Below are 19,336 nucleotides of genomic sequence, written 5' to 3' on the forward strand. Positions count from 1 at the left end.
GACTTAGAGTTGTCCTAAATGATATTGCAGGGGCAGATACTGGACATTATAAACCCTGCCATAACCCAGTACATTCAGTGCATGCAGTGCAGCAGTGCTCCAAAATGTATTCACCAAATGCAGTGAATGTGCCACAATGATGAAAGAGGTTGTTGAGGTGGGAGGAGTGGGGTGGGGTTGGGTGAAAAAAAAAAATCCTAGTGTGACCATATGTTATTCCAGATACAGCTAATATCTTTCTATTAGCCCAAGAAACAGTTTGTGTGTTGTACCTACACCCCATCCTAAAATGTTTTTCCTTGGGATCACACCTATGTATTCTTTTAAGACATTTGCCCTATCCATGAGTGTTATGGGATTCTTTGTTTATCTCAGCAGTGACCACTTTCCACCTTACACTCTATTGTATAATTTCCATCCCTTATTCTTACTTGTTTCCCTTTTCTGTTTTGAAAGCAATGTGGCAATATTATGTTTATGAGGCGAAGGGACTGGCAGGGCCACATTCCTCCTAAATTAGCCACTTAGCAAGTAAAGCTTTTGAAAACCTTTGCCTGTTTTTGTATTGATTCCATGATAAAACTGTGTAGTCCCTCTGTTCTTTAGAGTCTGAATGTTTTTAGCTTTTATTTTCACTCTTTCTTGGGTTTGGTGAAAAATGTAGCACAGCTGAGAGCTTAAAAGTTGCTATAATGCTTCCTTACAGCTCTGCGTCTGGTTATATTCTATCTCTGTAGTTGCTTCTTAAGCAGCTACAAAAATGTTTTACTTTTCAAAGAATCATAGAAGTATCAAATGTATAAATTATTTAACTCCACCCCAGTAGTTTTCTTTTTCCAGCTTACCACTCATTAGATGCTAAACCTGATTGAAGTTTTTGCTCTGCTTTTCTTGTGATAGTTTAAATTTTAAGTATGAAAATATATGAAATCTAGAAATGTGTACAATTCTTAGTTTTAGAGTTGCCAAATCAACTGTGAGAACACAGCCCTTAGTAACAAAAACCAAATTCTAGTTCTAATGATACTATTTCAATTACATCTAACCAATGTTTGTAATATTACTTCTATTGCTCCTACTTTCATCTTAAGAGAACATGGAGTATAGAAGCACAGTGAGGAGAGGTGTAGGGTAGAGGGAAGTTTCTTGGGATAGAGAGTAGTTCTGTTTATCATTTTCCAAGTATTTAAACACCTTGGCTATTTGTTCCTAGGTATAGCTTTTGAGCAGTTCAAAGATGTCATATTTTTTCTGTTAGCTCCCAGTCAGTAAACTGGTAAACTAGCCTTGATAATTAGCTTACTGAGTATTGGCACCCTTATCTTTTGTTAAAATATATATAAAGAAAAACTAACCAAAGCATGTGTTTCTTCCATATTTTGCCATGCTGCCAGACTGCCAAGCCAGGTGTCCTGGACTCATCTATCTTGTCTTCTCTTAGCAGAAAGAGTACTAAATGGAGTTGGGAAATTTGAGTTCTTGAACCGGTTATCAGTCATCACCAAGAACCCACAAATTTCCTATGTTTGCCACTTCTGAATATCCTTGGCCTTTTATATCTTTATATGATTGTGCTTCTGGGGAGGTTCTCCCTCATGTGGCACCTGCCAGGGTGGTGCCCCATCCCAGCCCTGCAAATATATTTGCATGGCAAAAAGACACATGAAAAAACGTTCAGCGTCACTAGCTATTAAGGAAATGCAGATTAAAACTACTATGAGATATCTCACACCATACAGAATGGCCATTATTAAAAGAACAGAAACTACAGGTGCTGGAGAGGACATGGAGAACTAGAAACACTCCTTCACTGTTGGTGGGACTGTAAAATGGTGCAACCTCTGTGGAAGACTATCTGGCAGTTCCTCAGGAAACTAAATATAGCACTGCCATATGATCCAGCACTCCCGTTACTAGGAATATATTCAGAAGAACTAAAAGCAGGGAGGCAAACAGGTATTTGCTCTTGATGTTTGTAGCAGCATTATTCATATTTGCTAAAAGATGGAAACAGGAACCTAAATATCCGTCAACTGATGAATGGATAAACAAGATGTGGTGTATTCATACAATGGAATGTTACTCAGCTGTAAGAAGCAATCAATTGGGGAAGCACATGACAACATAGAGGAATCTTGAAATTATTATGTTGAGTGAAATGAGCCAGATACAAAAGGACAAATATTTGGTCTCAGTGATATGAACTAAATACAAAGAGTAGACTTACGGAGTTGGACTATGGTGTAGGTTGATGGGAGATGGAAATATGTGGTAATGGTTGGAATTGATGGTAACACATTGTAATGAATGTAACAGACGCTGATTTATGGATGTGATTGTGATGAAATGAATAGGAAGATGAGTGTTGGAGGACAGCTGAAGGATAATATTAGGAGTGTATAACAATGATTTTGGAAGCAGATGAGGATTGTGGTTAATATAAACATAGGAATATTTTATTACAGGGCGTTAAGAATGTGATACATGGGGAAAATAAAACATGTAGTTATGAACTAGTTAACAACATTGTAATGTTTTTGTTGCAAAAGCAAAGTTGGTGCCATATTAATTCTACAGGTAAAAACAGACTATGGGGTTTGGTTTTGTGAGATATGAATACGATTAGGCATTTTTTTCTCTTCATTTTTTTTTCATTAATAAGGAGATCTTGACTATCATTTAATCTGTGTTCATCTGTGTATCTTTCTGAACACTGGAAGAACAACTGAGTTAGCATTTGGAATTATATAAGATAAAAGTGCCTGAAAAAGAACTTTTTAAAGGAGTAACCTTTCCATAACTCATTGAGCTGCCTTTTTCTGTTATTTTTGTGAATTTGAAATAAAGTTGTTAAAAAAAAAAAGCAGGCTTCAAACTCACTGATCCTTGCAGTCCTAAAAAAAGGGGTAACAAATCTTCATTTCACAAGACCCTAATCCTCCAGGTATGGGTCTCCTGATAGTCTGGATTCAGAACCAGGCATGCATTAGTCACCCCTTGGTTGTTGAGGACTGTATGTGCAGAGCACTTCAGCTGAGCATTCACTGTGACACGGGCTTGGCCACGGGGAGGGCGGCCTCCGCTTGTAGACTAGGAACATGGCCAAGCACCCCCCAAGACCATGGCCTGCTTTCCAAACACAGCCTGTGTTGGTGCTAACTTGTTTCAGAGCCTGGATCAGGGGGATATTCTTATACATTAATTCTTTAGTGAGACTTTCTGAGGAAGTGGGTTTGCATTCTATATGGGCAATTGTTTTAATATTTAATTCTATTCATATATGTATGTATAATGTCCAACCTTTCCCCTTAAGAACGTGAAAAGTGCAGAATTCCTTGGCCTGTCTGTATTTAGAGACAATTACTTGCAGATTGTTATCTGTTATGTATGGTATTTCTATTGGAAGAGTTGGAAAATACTGCAGGTACTCAGTAGTATGGTAAGCACAAGTAATTCCAAAGGACTTTAAAATAGTTTATGCAGATATTTACAGTGTTGAAGATTCTTCTTACTATGTAGCTATGTCATTGGGAGATGTGTTTATTTATTTATTTAATCAATCTATCTATTTTTTAACTACAGGAGCTCTTACCAAAGTAAAGGAGAGTAGGAGACACGTGGAAGAAGGGAAAATGGAGGTTCAAAAGGCTGATGGCATTCAAGATCGCTGTAACACTATTTCTTTTGCCACTTTGGCTGAAATTCACCACTTCCATCAAATTCGAGTAAGAGACTTTAAATCACAGATGCAGCATTTCTTACAACAACAAATAATATTTTTTCAAAAAGTGACCCAGAAATTGGAAGAAGCGCTCCACAAATATGATAGTGTTTAAGGACTGGACCTTGATTTATGAACTTCTTTCAGTTTGAGGATAATTTCTCTAGCAGAATAAAAACTGCTATCAAAGACCTATTGCCAAGTATAAGTGGTGGTACAAGGATGGTTTTGTGTTCAAATGAAACCCAGCTGAATATATAATTATATAGGAAAGAAACAGTTAATATGGTTATGTAATAGAAACAGTACCACACATTGTAACTAAGTTATACTATGTATGCCTACACTACCATTGTAACTTTTGGAATAATGATTATACTATTTGCCTTATTGCTTTTTGAAGTATGGGTATTTTAGTGCATACTTTGTAGACCTCAAAACCCATGAAGGGTCTCAAAGAAGCCGGCTGAATAAAAGCCTGCTGTGGATGCCTTTTTACTCTCATAGTTTGGGATTACCTAAATTCAACCTTTTCTCTGTTTACAAACTCCTACTAGAGCAGCTATGCTACTTTGTGCCTTTAGACTCTTGGTTTTTCATTTTTTCCCCCTCTTTTTAATTATTTTTTAAATGTAAACCACAACTTTTATGATCGAAGGAGTGAAAAGCCAGTGCATATAATAGCAAACTGATGGCAACCTCTTATTTCCGAGGGTGGGGGTTGTGTCGGCTGTCATCAGTTTGCACAGCAAGTATTATTATCTCCTGATAAAATGCTGGCAAAAGTAGAGAAGTGAGACTTGGTGGTCATCTTGGATTGATGTCTCTTTGTAAAGGAAAGAAATGGTGCCACTGTATTCCCTTAGATGCTATGTAGCGTAAGCCTCTTCACTCAAGTGTCCTGAAACTTGGTGTGAAGATTTAAGCAAACATGTCTTTTAAAATGGAGAAGAGTCTAATCAATCAGGGGATACAAGTACAGAATCAATGAAAATACACACTTGGTTTTAGTTATTAGAATTTTTTTTTTTTCAGCTTGAAGATTTTCTTTCAGTATTCAGTGTTTTGGTTTTTTAAAAAATGAATCTATACTGTTAACTGATTGAGACTCCACTGTGATTCACTCGTTTACTTAATCAAAAACTTTTCAGGGATGTCTGTAAAATTCAGTGTTATACGTGATGAAAAGTAGTGTTGGTTGATCTAAAGTGGGACCAGAAATAATATCTACTATTCCAAATACTGAAAGAAAAAAATGATTTATACTATGGTTTTTTTTTTAAAATGTTGATAAGCCCCCAGGACATTTGACTTTAAAAATTATTTTTAATATATTCTTTTATTATTAAAAGAGAAATACAAATGGCTGGTAAATACCAAAAAGATTCAATAGCAGCTTAATTTAAAAAGCACAAAGAGAATCTGGCTTGAACTGCCAAAATCTCAATGTCTTAGTAGTTGGTGAGCTAAGTGATGTGATCCTTAAGTTTACAGATTTAAAAACTGTCACTGAAAGGTTAAAGTATCCACTGTTTTTATGAAGTCAAATTTATACTGCCTCAGAAATCCTTTGGTACTGAAATGGTAACCCAGAAGTAAAGAGGTCAGTTTGAAATATTGGTGAGTCACATAGATTAGGTCAGTTTGCAGATAGACAAAAACAAAAAGGTTATTGAAATAAATAACAGCACATTTAATTTCTAAAAAGTAACTTCATATGGGTTGTATTTTTAAGACTAGATTATTATCACTTTGACCTTTGGTCAAAACTTAATACCGTAGAGCCACATTTGGGTGTAGCTTTATCTTTACTACAGTTAAGTGGACACATAACCAAATACATTGCCCTCTGAAAAGTTACTTTTTCTCTTGATTGCAAAATACAGTTCTATAAACAAGGCCCATATACATAAAAATGCTCATTTTATTGCGAGAGCTTAGACTATATAGCATTTAATTTAAAGTTTGAGTCTATACTGGACAAATAAGCACTATGCTTTTCAAATGATTTGAAAATCACTTTTATTTGCCTCTTTATTTTGATGGTGGTTTGAAGTTTTTTATTTTGTTTTGTTTTAAAAGAAAACCACTAAACTTGTGTGTTGGTAGCATGGAAATTATCTGAGGTCTAGTATGATTGTGCTTTAGCCAGAGTGGACATAGCTTAAATGATAAAAACTGAAGATCAAAGTACAAGGAAGTATAAGTTCATGCTGCATACTTCTAGGAGAACCTTTGTTCACCATAACTGCATTACATGCTAATGCCACGATTCATAAGGGGTTTACATTAATTCTGTGAGGTAGAACACCAGAGTTATTAGTATTCATTTTCATCTAAGATCTTTATTTCTCAAACGTTCTTGGTCCTGTCAGAGCGTTTCAGGACACAACAATGCTGTGCTGTTAATATCCCAGAGGAAAGCCATCGTGATGTGTGTGCTGGTCGTCACGATCAGTGCGGGACGATTTTTTAAAATAAACTATCATGCCCTTCATGCCATTACTCGTCTTTATTTCTGTAATTTGGAATTCTGGTATATGATGGATTTGTAATGTGAGGGCATCCTTTCCAGTCCGGATTCACTATTTTAATTAGAGGCGGGGTCTTTTATGTGCTGTAACTGGAATGCAGCAAGACTGGTTCCACAAGCCTGGCATTGTAACCCCTTTACCCTTCTAGGCTGTTGAGTCTGACGATATGGTTTGTACCCAGTCTAAGGGAACACATTTGAAAGTGAAACACGAAGTTAGTGCAGTAGGAATTGGGATTATAGTAGTAATTAGGGTTTTCACTGGGCTTCCCTGGTACAGTTGAGTCTTGCATTTGTTCATAACAATACAGCAGATACTTAAAAGCCTATTTTTAAATTGTTACAAGTTTTGCTGCTGTTCTCATAATTAAGGACTTGAAATATATTTTAGTCTGTGAAGTTGAGTTATGTAAGTTTATGTATAGACTTTTAAATGTCATTCTTTATTAAATCCATTGCTATAGACTTTTTTCTGCATTTACATCTTCATTTCCTCAGAATCAGATACCATATTTGATACCTTTAAATCAATAAGCATTAGTTATTTTATCATTTCTAACTTTATCTTTGTCTAACAGTATAAGTAAAACCGGGTATTTATTTATCAACTAGAAATGTTGAGTATTGTTTGTTTTATTTCCTTCAGTATGTTATGATTAGTGCAGATCAGCCATGTTTATCTTTTAAAAAATAAATGAAAGTTGCTTTATTTCTCAGCTTCAATGGAGTATTAAAATCATTTTTTCTCCATTAGTCAAGGATGCATTTATTTAATGTTGAAAGATAGGATAAAAAGAGTAGTAAGGTTCCATCTGCAGTTGCCAATGAAAATTGTTCATGAAACTCTTGTGCTTCTTTTGATTAATTAAAAATCATAGCCATTCAAGTAGTCCCATTGTGTATCTACTTATATTCGTAGCAACATCAGTAACTATTAAACAGATAGCAGTGGAGAGTGAGATGTTTGGAAATGATAGCTACCATGAGTCCAGTATCTGACACATAGTAGATGCCTAAGTAAAGTGCTTCATACTCTGTCTCTGTCCAAGGCTAGTCCATTGTCAGAGACTGGGGCAGCCTGCTCAAACCAGTCTTTAAGCCAAAATAAAAAGGGTAGTGGGTGGGTGCCAGGACCTGGCGGATCTCACCAGGGACTAAAGTCCCACCAGGAACCAAGAATGCCCTCACTGTGGGGCTTTGCAATACGGTATTTGCCTATCTTTACATCTGTTTCATTCTTTTGTTTCTTTTTGGCATATTTTCTCAGCATCTCCCAATATATCTAAAATGGCCAAGCCAACTTCTTTTTTTTCTTTTTGAGGTACTGGGGGCCAGGGATTGAACCTGGCACCTGGTTTATGGGAAGCCATTACTCAACTACTGAGCCACATCGACTCCCCTGAGTTGGTTTTTTGTTTGTTTGTTTTGCTTGTTGATTGTTTTTGTTTTTTTTAGGAGGCACCAGGAACCGAACCCAGGACCTCCCTTGTGGGAAGCAGGTGCTCAACCGCTTGAGGCACGTCTGCTTTCCCCAAGCCAGCTCTTGATTCATAAGTCTGCTTGGACCAGTAGTAGACACCTGCTCCACTATGAGAAAGAAGAAAGGGCATGGTTGTAAACTTTATCTGCTAGTTAGTCCTCACAACAACCCTATAAAGAAGATTCCATCTCCAGTTTATAGATGAATTTAAAGGGTCAGAGAAGTCTAGTATCCTTTGCCCAAGGTCACAGGAACTAAGTGATGAGTCAAGATTCAAATTAGAATCTGTCTCAAGCCTATGCTTTTTAAACTGGATTTCACTGCGTGCCCTCTCCTTGCTTTTGGAAATCCTAACAACTGCTCTAGGACCCCCTGTTGGATTCATAGAGATTCTAGTGTTCTTCAGGCACTGGGCATGAAGGTGTGAAGGGAACCTCTCAAAATCTGCTCTTTGCTCCTATTTCTGCTAGGAATGATGAGCACCTGGTCCTGTCACCCCCTCTCCTGCTGTACATGTGATGGGTTGCTTTGTCTCTTACCAGAAGAGGCTGACTATAGTCGTACATAGACTGGGAAGCAGACCAGGTGGGAATTTCCAATGCTTTTATCAAGGGGGAAAGGGAAAAGAACCAAAACCTGGCTGGTTTTCCCTTCTCTCCACCCTCCATCTCCATGCATACAAGCACATTTGTCATAAGAATGGCAGGACCACAGGAACTGAGGTCAGGTCAAACATTTAATTCCAGTTTATTGGTCGGGGTTAGCTGGAATGAATAATACTCGGCCACAGGTGGGAAAATGGAATTCCTGGGTAGTAAGCTCCGCTGAGGCTGAGGAGTGGAGGAGGCTTCTGGGTGGAATACAGAAGGATGCTGTGCTAGGGTTCTGGGGGCAGCTAAGCTTCTGTCACCGCCGACTCAGGCCCCTGAGGGGCGTGGCAGTTTATCTGCAACTAACGTGGCTATAGCCTTTCCAGGGATCATGATCTCTTCCTCCTTGATCCCAATCCCAGAATGTCCTAATCTCGTTATTCCTGTGGCAGAGATGGGGCTTCCAGAACTGCGCCATCAGCCAGCCTGTCAAAGGCACTTCAACTTCATTGGGTGAACTTGTGCCAGAACTGTGCCAAGGGCAAGGCCACTTGTTCGTAAGGCCACCTTTAGCAGGGCTTAGAAATGCTCAGGAGAGGTGGCATTCCATCACTGTGAGGCCCACCAGCCTGACTTGGAAATGATTTCCAAGGTCAAAGTAGCCGGATGCATCAGACCCTATTTTTCCAATAGTTGAAGTTTTCAGTCACTCCAGGAAATGGCTCCAAGGACGTAATCATTGCTGAGTTGTCAGACTTCTCTGCAAGTTGGGAAGCAGGTCCAGGATATCAGAGAAAGGCAACAATTTGGATCCAGAAACTAGGTCAGATTCTAGCTTCACCACACTTTGTACAGTCTTAGGCAACTCACCAGTCCATCTCTAACTTCCATTTCCTCAATTGTATGATAGGCCTCCTTAGATTTTGAATTATTAAGGGTATTAAGGTAACTGACATGTAAAGTCCTTGTGCATATGCCTAATCATTTCGTAATATCGCCTCTCTAACAAACAGGGTAAGTGGTAAAAATTACAGAAGTAGCTGGTCAATAAATGATAGCTGTGTTCCCAAACATTCTGTGACCTTGGGCTGGTCACTTAAACTCTCTGAGCCTGTTTTCTCATCTGAGAGTATCCCCTTCACAGAAATACTGTGAGGATCACGTGACAAATGAAAAGCTCAGAGCCCAGTGCATGACAAGAGCAAGAACACAATAAAGATCCTCTGGGATTATAGGAGAAGGGATAAGAGGAAGGATTTAAATAATAACTTCATGTTCAGCTGCTCATGGAAGATGAATGAATCCACATTTGGGTGCCAGCTAGGCAGGGGTTTCTGTTTTCAACCCCGTCACTTCCGCCGTCCACCTGCCTTGATCTGCTACTGCCCCAGATCAAGCCTTGCCAAGGACAGACTCCTGCAACGGCCTTGGTGCCCCTGCCCATCTCTGCCCTACCCGCTTCCTTTGATGTTGGGGTAGGTAGGGACTTATCTCTCTAGAGAAAAACCCTTTTCAGTAAGGCTCCCTACATTGCTTTGAAGTTCTAAGTACCAATATTTTTTAGAAAGTTGTCCTTTAGCTCTTACCAGGACTATCTGGGGAAGATAGCTAAGAATTCTGTTTTTTGTTTATCAAATTAATAATGTTTTTATTGAATTCTGTTGCTTTCACACTGTAAAAATACATATGTAAGATCTAGGACAAAGAGGGGCAGTAGGCCTAGCATTGGGTATCTCATGACCTCATGCTACAGAGAAAATGTAAATGACCATCAGGCAGTGACTCCAGGAAGCTGAATGTTGTGGCTCTCAGGGGCCTGTGCTCAGCCCCTGAGCCACATCCGCTCTCCTGAAGGGCTTTTGGAGCAACCAAGCCTTGAACCAAATATTAATTTAGACCAAGTTTAGTGAGACAGCCTGTTCCACTTTGTGGACTGTAACCTTTTATAAAATGCCAACTTTTAGTTTTTGATCCAAAATGGTTTCCTTGGGAAGCTCTTTAAAAACCAGAGTACAGTTTAGAATTTAGAATATTAGGTTCAACTTAAAACTGATGGCGGTTCAGCGTATCGATTGGTGGCGAGAGTCTGTATTCTCTGTCACCTGGCCCCTGTTTTGGCCAACTGGAGTAACTGGGTACTAACTGCATATTCAGTACAAGGCTGCAACTATGTCATGATTCTGTTCTTTATATGAACCAAAATATCTAAGGTGAAAATGAAGCCGGTAATTCCAGGGAAAAAAGGGCTTTCTTGCAAAGTGCCGTCTGCTATGGTACTTGTTAATGGCTTCTATTTTAGAATCCACGTAAAGAAAACTTGACCTTTTGGGTACTCGTGCTGACAGAGAATTGGTCGCATGATAAATTTCACAGTTATCTGGAAGATTAAAAACTACAGTCATTAAAAAAAAAAACAGAAACAAAAACAAGATGAGGAAGCTCTTTATATATACCTATATATAGAATTTTCCCGAGAAAAATTAAATGAATAAAAGGGGGAGGGGCAGAGCAATATCTTACATGCTACCCTTCGAGTAAAAGGGAAATATATTCACATGCGTATTTATATGCTGGTATAGGTGGAACTACGTCTCCCACAAAGATATGTTGAAGCCTTACCCTTGGTCCCTGTAAATATGACCTTACTGGGGAATAGGATTATTGCAGATGGAATTAGATTAAAAGAGGTCATACTGGAGTGGGGTGGGTCTTTAATCCAATATACTGGGGCCCTTGTAAGGACCGAGAAAAGAGACAACAGGTAGACACAGGAGAAGGTGGCCGTGGGACAACAGGCAGAGGGGTAGGGCTGCAGCTGCAAGCCAAGGAGCGTCAGGGAGGGTGGGCAGACCGTCAGAAGTGAGCAAGGGGCGAGGATGGCTTCAAAGGAGCCTGGCCTGCTGACGCTTGGATTTTTGACTTCTAGTCTCCTGAACGGTGAAACACTAAATTTCTGTTTTTAGCTACCTGGTTTGTGGCACTTTATGGCAGCCCTAGGAAAGTAAGACATAGGGATAGATTATTTCTGGAAATTGCAGAAAATTGATAAAAACAACAACAAAGAATTTGCTTTTGGAGCTAGTAATTGGGTAGCTGGGTGGCAGGGGTAGGAGGACTTTCTTGTTTACTCTTTTGTATCTTTTGAATTTAAACTATTAAATGTATTTCTTATTCTTAAAAAAATAGAAAATAATAGCTAAAGAGAAAATTTTAAGTTGACAGGGGGACTAGCCAAAAAAATGTAAAAAGGATGTAAAAAGGATTGCTGTGTGCCATCCCCTTTGACACCTGGAAAGAAATTGTACAAAGCACAGGGAGAACAGTGTGTTGTACAGACCATGGACTCATTATAATGACCAGCTCAATGTTCATTGTGCTAGTCTTCGTTGAAATTCAACAGTGTTAAGAAATGCACTGTTAAAAGAACAGACGTGTAGACTGTAAGGAGAGACGTGACCACACCATGGTCTATTGTTTTATCTGATATAGGCTATTCTTCTGTCTTCTAAATCCATAGCCCTTCTCTTCCTGCCTCTCCTGTGAAGTCTTCCACAATAACTCTCTAGCTCCAGTGTTTTGCCTCTTCTCTGTACTCCTATCACTTTTCTGCTGGCTTTTAGCAACTAATTTCCCATGGATATCCCAAGGATCCTGGGCTAATTTTCTTTATTTTCCTATCATCTATATATTGTTTATTTATGATCTAAGTATGATACATACCTTTTTTTAAAAAAGTATCTTCAGAACTCTCCTACAAAACCACTCTACCAGCAATGTTTTAAATGGTTACACAGCCAGAAAGGGGCAGAGCTGGGGTTTGAACCCACGTCACTGGCTCCGAAGCCCATGTCCTTTGATCACTTTACAACTAACTTGAGACTACAAGGCAAACATGCACGAAGCTGTTAGGGAGTGAGGTTGTGGTCTTCTTGAGGATGTGGCTTATCTGACTAACACTTCCCCGAAGGGTCCGGCACCACACTATCCACTAGCTGTATGTATAGTAGGATTGTTGTCATCAAAAGTTGCTGAGAGATACTTGTACACCAAGGTTTACAACAGCATTATTCGTGATAGCCAAAAGGTGAGAGCAACCCAAGTGTCCATCAACAGATGACTGGTTGAACAAAATGGGGTATATTCCTGCAATGGAATACTATTCAGCCATAAAAAGGAATGAAGTTCTGATACATGCTGCAACATGGATAAACCTTGAAATCATTACGTCAAGTGAAATAAGCCAGCCACAAATGGACAAATATTGTATGATTTGCTTATATGAACTATCTAGAATGAGCAAATTCAGAGATACAGAAAGTAGATTAGAGGTTATCAGGGGCCAAGGGAGGGATGATGGAAAGAAGGAATGGGAGTTATTGTTTAATGGGTACAGAATTTCTGTTTTTTGGGGGGGGCGGTGTGAAAAAGTTTTAGTGATAGATGGTAGCACAACATTGTGAATGTAATTAATACCACTGAAGTGTACAGTTAACAATGGTTAAAATGGGGAAATTTATGCTATATATGTTACCACAATAAAATTTTTAAAAATTAGAAGGTTGCCAAGGAAAAGTTGTTAGACACACTTGAGTCATTTGGTTTCAAAAGCCTGATGAAGCCATGGGCATGGTAGGGATATCCTAGACACTGGGATTGATTGATTGATTCATTCAACAAATATTTACTGAAGAGTTACAGGATACCTATTATGTTAAAGGCACTGAGAATAGAGCAATGAACTGACCAAAATCCCAGTCTCCTCCAGTGGAAGGAGTCATAATAATAGAATATTTTCGTGGACAATGCGCTTAGAAGACGATAAGAATTATGGGGAAAATTAAGTAGGGAGAGGAGGAAGGGAGTAGATGTAGTGATTGGTTGGGGTATTTGTTACTTTAACTAAAGTGGTCAGGTCAGGCCTCACCGACCTGAAGGACTTGAGAATGGGCCATATGTCTATCCAAGAAAAGGAATTCCAGGACATCGACCACAAATGTAAAGGTCCTGAGGCAGGGGCACTCCTGGTATATTTGAAGGACAGCGGGGAGGCAGTATGGCCGGGACTGGAAGGTGGGCTGCGGGAGACAGCAGATGAGTCCCACAGGGAAGTGGGAGAGGGTCCAGATGGCAGAGGGCCACGTGGCTGACATGAGAACTTCAACTTTCGGAGTAAGAAGGGGAGCCCCTCATATGGTAACCAGGTCACTCTGGCTGCTCTGAGGGGCAGACAAAGGCAGAAGCAGGTTGACCAGTTAGGAGGCTTTGTGATGGCCCTGGCTAGGCACAAAGATGGCCCACATGAAGATGATGGCAGTGGAGGCTGAGGACAGAGGGGTTGAGTCCTGTGACTGGGCCACCATGTGCCCCATGCAGAGCTGGGCAAGCACAGACAAGAGTTGTCTCTTTTGTTTCCCATGCTTCCATGCCCAAGCACCACCCCTTTTTATTGATACCTTCTTAATTTATAGTTTAACAATCTGTCCGGCTCTGATCCAGGTGACTCTTCTGACCTATGGAGTACTGGTTTTATAAGTTAGCTCTCAGAGAATGTTCTTATTAATTTAATTTATAAATTCTTTGGGGCTACCTCACCATTGTCTCCCCCGTACAACCTGCAGCTGGAGGTCTGGCGCTGTAAACTGACTTCCAAGGCTCTCGGCCCACACATCTCTATTTTGGCAGTAGATTGGTCTTGTGTTGGGCCGAGGGTTTGGCTGCTGGAAGGGCTACCTTTGACCAGTTCTGGCATTTCCAGCCTAGGGGCTGAAGCCCAGCAGTCTCCTCTTCATCACCTTCGTGACCTCATCCTTACAAACATTCACAAACTGATTCTGCAAACTTTAACGGTCTGTTCACAATTCTTTTGGATTCCTTCCCACTCCCTAATGTGCAAACATGTGATTATTTCTCATTATGGTTCTGCCTCTGGCAAGCTGTTACTGCTGAGGGCTCCAGTCTGCTTTGGGAGGCTTTTTGGTTCACCTTCCTTTTGCTCTCATTTGTTACTCTATTTTTACCTTTTTTTTTTTTAAACACAAAACATCTGCAAATGAATTAATTAAACTTCAAATGGCTTCTTTCTCAGTCTCTCCTACTTTCCGATAAGGCATTTTTGAACCCTGGTTTTACATTAGCCATAATTAAAGATACGATGCCTGAGCCCTACTCTAGACCAGTGAAATCAGAACCCAGAAGGTGGGGCCCAGGCTTCCATACGTTTTAAAAGCTCCGCAGATGATTCTGACACACAACTTCCCTTTCCTTCTTCAAGTAAATGTAAATAGGGCCTGGCAGCACCAGCCCGTTGAGCTGAAGCTTCTCATTCACCAAGGCTCTCAAAGGTTCTCTCTAAATGAGGTTTTATAGAGAGGCGTAGAGATTCAGTGCAGGGATTGAGAGAAGAAAACATTCATTATATAAATTTACATCTCTGTTCCATTACCAGAACACATGGCCTGTAATGAATGATGAATTAATATATTTTCAGTCTACAACCACTTTTTATTTTTACTAGGAGCCTGTAATCAGTTTTGAAAAGCACAATTATATTTCATTGTATTCTGTGTGTATGTGCTGAAATGTGATGATTTGTTAAACAGAAATGATTAAAATATACCACAAAGTGTTTTTCATTCTTTAATACCTGAGGGCTTTCAAAAGCAGGAAGTGGTGGGTCAAGGCACTTCTCTGGGGAGATGGTCATGGCCTGGAGGAAAGGGTGCTGGGCAGGGATTCTTTTTTTTTTTTCAGATTTATTTTATTTATTTACACATCCGCCCACCCCTGTTGTTTGTGCTTGCTGTCTGCTCTTGTATGCCTGTCTTCTTTTTTCAGGAGGAACTGGGAACTGAACCTGGGACTTCCCATGTGGGACGGAGGCGCCCAATGCTTGAGCCACCTCTGCTCCCTGGGCAGGGATTCTGAGGAGCCTGGCCTTCCTTTTCTGGCCCTGGGGCTCTGGGCAGATCCCTTTGATTTCCCCACCAAGGAAGATTTTATGACTCTTATATTACAAAGTAGGGAATCTAAGGTTCAGAGACACAAAAAAGATAATGCGTGAAAGTACTTTGTGTGGCATTTCAGGGTTTATGCCCCACCCTTACCCTCATATTGAACGTTGTGCTGACTGGCCTTTCGTAAGCTGTTTCCTTTGCTGGCATGGCCTTCTAGGTCTTTTTTGGGTGAATTCTATCCCTCCTTGGGGACTGCTTTGAGGCATTTCTTCCTAGTGGCAGTGTCTCCCTCCCTTCTTCCTAACCTCCCTTGGTTTGGTGCCCCTCCTTGTGCTCCCAAGTCACCTGGTACTTTCCTCTACCTTGGTATTCATTGCAATGTTGTATAATTTTCTTGCCCACTTGTCCTTCTCTTCCTCCTGCCTGTGCACTTCTTTTCTCTATATTTTCCAGTGTTCAACACTGTGCCTGTCATGTTTATAGATTTATCTTAAGGGTGAATAAGACTGGACAGATTCAAAAAGTCACACAAGCTCAGTAATGTGCTATATATATTTTTTCTTCTTTATTTTCTTTTAAATGTTACATTAAAAAAATATGAGATCCCCATATACCCCCCCACCCCCCTCACCCCACTCCTCCCACATCAACAACCTCTTTCATCATCGTGGCACATTCATTGCATTTGGTGAATACATTTTGGAGCACTGCTGCACCACATGGATAGTGGTTTACATTGTAGTTTACACTCTCCCCCAGGCCACCCAGTGGGCCATGGCAGGACACACAATGTCCAGCATCTGTCCCTGCAGCACCACCCAGGACAACTCCAAATCCTGAAACTGCCCCCACATCATGTCTCTTCTTCCCTCTCTCTACCATCAGCATGCACCGTGGCTACTTTCTCCACATCAATACTACAATTTCTTCCATTACTATTCACAATAGTTCCCCAAGAGAACACCAGTAAGTCCACTCCAATCCATACTCTATTCCTCCATCCTGTGGACCCTGGGATGGTTATGTCCAGTCCCCCTCTACATCAAGAGGGGGCTTAGATTCCACATGGATGATGGATGCAATTCTCCTGCTTGCCGTTGTAGGCACTCTTGGCTCCCTGGTGTGATGGTTCACCTTCTTCACCTTCCTGTTAGTTGGCGAGGGTAAGTCCAATAAACCAGATGCTAGGAGTTGCTAGTCTGCTGAGGCTCAGGGCCTGGCTATCACATGGACAGTCCAGAGATTCAGGTCTCCTGAGTATACACCAACCCCAAAACCAATCATTGGTCTGGTTAAAGTAACAGAAGAGGCATGTGTAGAAAGGTCATATCTGAGTCCAACTCTATCACACTTAGGAACACAAACTCCAAAGTAGGGCCAACTGACATGGCACTGAACTCCAGAGTCATCTGCCATGACCATAGAACTTGTGGGTCTCTGAGCCCTTAGGAGAACCAGTACCTGGGTTTCTATCTACTTTGGCTGTCTCTGGTACCCTGCTGAGCTGTGCATAAGCATTACCCCTCTGATGACCTCCCAGCTCTTTTTTGGAGGCTCATAGCCATATAAACTCATTTGTCCTTTCCATTTCCCCCTTTTATCGAAAGTCAAAAAATAGTTTTTAACACCTGATATTACTTGTAGGCTGAGATATTCTGCTGGTCTGAGTTGGCCCTTTTATTCAAGGTCTTTTTCTAGTTACATCATCAGCTGGTGCTTTGTATAATCCCTTTGTGCCAGGGAGGCTCATCCCTGAGAGTCATGTCCCATGCTGGGGGGAAGGTAATGCATTTACATGCTGAGTTTGGCTTAGAGAGTGGCCACATTTGAGCAACATGGAGGCTCTCAGGAGGCAACTCTCAGGCACCCTGCAGCTCTAGGCCTAGTTCATATTTCAGGCACACAGGCTCATAATTGTAGCCATCAGTATCAAGGGCTCATTGTTGGACCATCCATCTTCATGGTCTTTGCCACTGATGTGCTATATTTTATATTGATTTACAAGCAGGACAATTTATCAACAGGAGTTTCTTTGCTGTATTTTGCCTCTCTTCTGTTTTAAACTGCCTGGCCAGCCCTTCAGTTTTGTAGCCACAGGGGTATTTGAAGGGCCAAAAGAAGAAAGAGCAGGTACCTCTAGGCAGCATCTCTTTGGAGGAAGCCTAAAATCTTCAATATGCATACTAATGACACATTATCAGTCCCTTATTGATGGGCATTCAGGTTGCTTACAGCTCTGATGATAAACAATGCTGCAATGACATCCTTAGTCACTGTATTAGTTTCCTTTTGTTATTGTTAAAAATTATCATAAACTCAGTGGCTTAAAACAACACAGATTATTCTCTTACAGTTCTGGAGGTCATTCCTTTTTAGAGACCTCTGGGGAAGATCAGTTTTGCTGGCCTCCCGATCTTCTAAAAGCTGCCTGAATTCCTTGGCTCATGCCTTTGTCCATCTTCAAAACCAACAATTATCAGTGGAGCCTTTCCCCCATTGCCTCAGTCTGACAATGATGCCTCAGCCTCCCTCTTCCACATTTAAGGGATCCTTATGATTACTTTGGGTCTACCCAGATAATCCAGGAAAATCTCCTTATTTTGAAGTTAGGTGTTTAGCAACCTCCATTCCATCTGCAAACTTACTGCCCTCTGCCATGTAACAGAGCATAGTCACAGGTTCCTGGGACTTACGTATGGACTTCCTTGGGCATCATGATTCTGCCCATCACAATCATACATCTCTGACTGCCTGCGTAATTATCTCTGTAAATTAAATTAGCTAGGAATGATCTTGCAGGTTTGGAGGCAGGGGAGGTATGCAGAAAAAATTCAATTGCCTTCTTAAAAGGTTTATATTTCCATCAACACTATGGAGCCCTCATTTTCCTCAACCTAACCAACACTGAGTATTTTAAAGCTTTAAATCTTGCCAATCTTATTGTTAAATATCAGTTAGTACACCAGAATATGAAAACTAAACAAATCTGTCATGTGTACTGACATTAAGAAATTAATGGGACATAGAAATGTATCTGACCCAAAAGTCAATTATGTTTGCCTGTCAAAGGACTCATCTGGTGTTTTTATCTGTTTTATCTTTCAAGCTGTGTTTTCCTTAGGTTAATTTTTTTTTTTTAGATTTTTATTTATTTTTTTTATTTCTTTCCTCTTCCCTGGGCCCCCTCCCCAGTTATCTGCTCTCTATATCCATTCACTGTGTGTTCTGTGTCTGCTTGCATTCTTGTCAGTGGTACCAGGAATCTGTATCTCTTTCTGTTGCATCATCTTGCTGTGTCAGCTCCTGTGTGTGTGGCACAGCTCCTGGGCAGGCTGCACTTTTTTCATGCTGGGTGGCTCTCCTTATAGGGCACACTCCTTGCACGTGGGGCTCTCCTATGTGGGGGACACCCCTGCGTGGCACGGCACTTCTTGTGTGCATCAGCACTGCGCGTGGGCCAGCTCCACACAGGTCAGGTGGCCCTGAGTTTGAACCCTGGACCTCCCATGCAGTAGGCGGACACTCTATTTGTTGAGTTAAATCTGCTTCCCCTTTAGGTCAATTTTTAAGTACTTTTGCATCCTCTAAATACCACTAGTGGATGAGTACAGATATCGATGCACAGAATCAGTATCAATGGAAATACCCTATGATGAACATTTTCTTCCTAGCAAGTTCATAAAATTGGATCTGAATCCATACATGTAGTAATTTATTAACTAACCAATTAATATTTATTATACACCTAATATATGCCAGGTACCACCTGACCTCCAGGAATTCACAAAGCAGTAAAAGGGATTAGACAAAAATGACTATACATAGCAGGTGATTGAGAATGGAGAGAAGTCTCCTTATCCAACCAGTTGGCAGCCTTAAATCAAGAACTGAGGATTTCACAAGTCAGGAAGAAGCTCTATCTCTATTTCAGCCAACCGCTTCTCCTGGGGAATTCAACACTACCTTCCTCATGTTTCCAACTTGCAGCATCCCTATGGAATTCAGCCTAGCCAGTCCCCATGGTCATTCAGAGAGGACTTTAACTGAGTGGTCAAAAGA

General features: G+C 40.6%; 1 protein-coding gene across 2 annotated transcripts in view; it reads left to right on the forward strand.

Annotated features, from left to right (window-relative positions):
• Positions 1–19,336, forward strand: part of SNX18 (sorting nexin 18) — a 112,044-nt gene that overhangs the window by 18,803 nt on the left and 73,905 nt on the right. Inside the window, exon 2 of one of the 2 annotated variants that reach the window (XM_004483481.5) lies at positions 3,583–7,143. The exons of the other annotated variant lie outside the window; for it this stretch is intronic. Coding sequence (XP_004483538.1) covers positions 3,583–3,836 — 254 coding nt within the window. The 3' untranslated portion in view covers positions 3,837–7,143. Of the gene's footprint in view, positions 1–3,582; positions 7,144–19,336 lie in introns of those variants that run through there. 2 annotated transcript variants of the gene reach the window in all.

Source organism: Dasypus novemcinctus, chromosome 2 (genome assembly GCF_030445035.2).
Source record: "Dasypus novemcinctus isolate mDasNov1 chromosome 2, mDasNov1.1.hap2, whole genome shotgun sequence".
NCBI classification, from domain to species: Eukaryota; Metazoa; Chordata; class Mammalia; order Cingulata; family Dasypodidae; genus Dasypus; species Dasypus novemcinctus.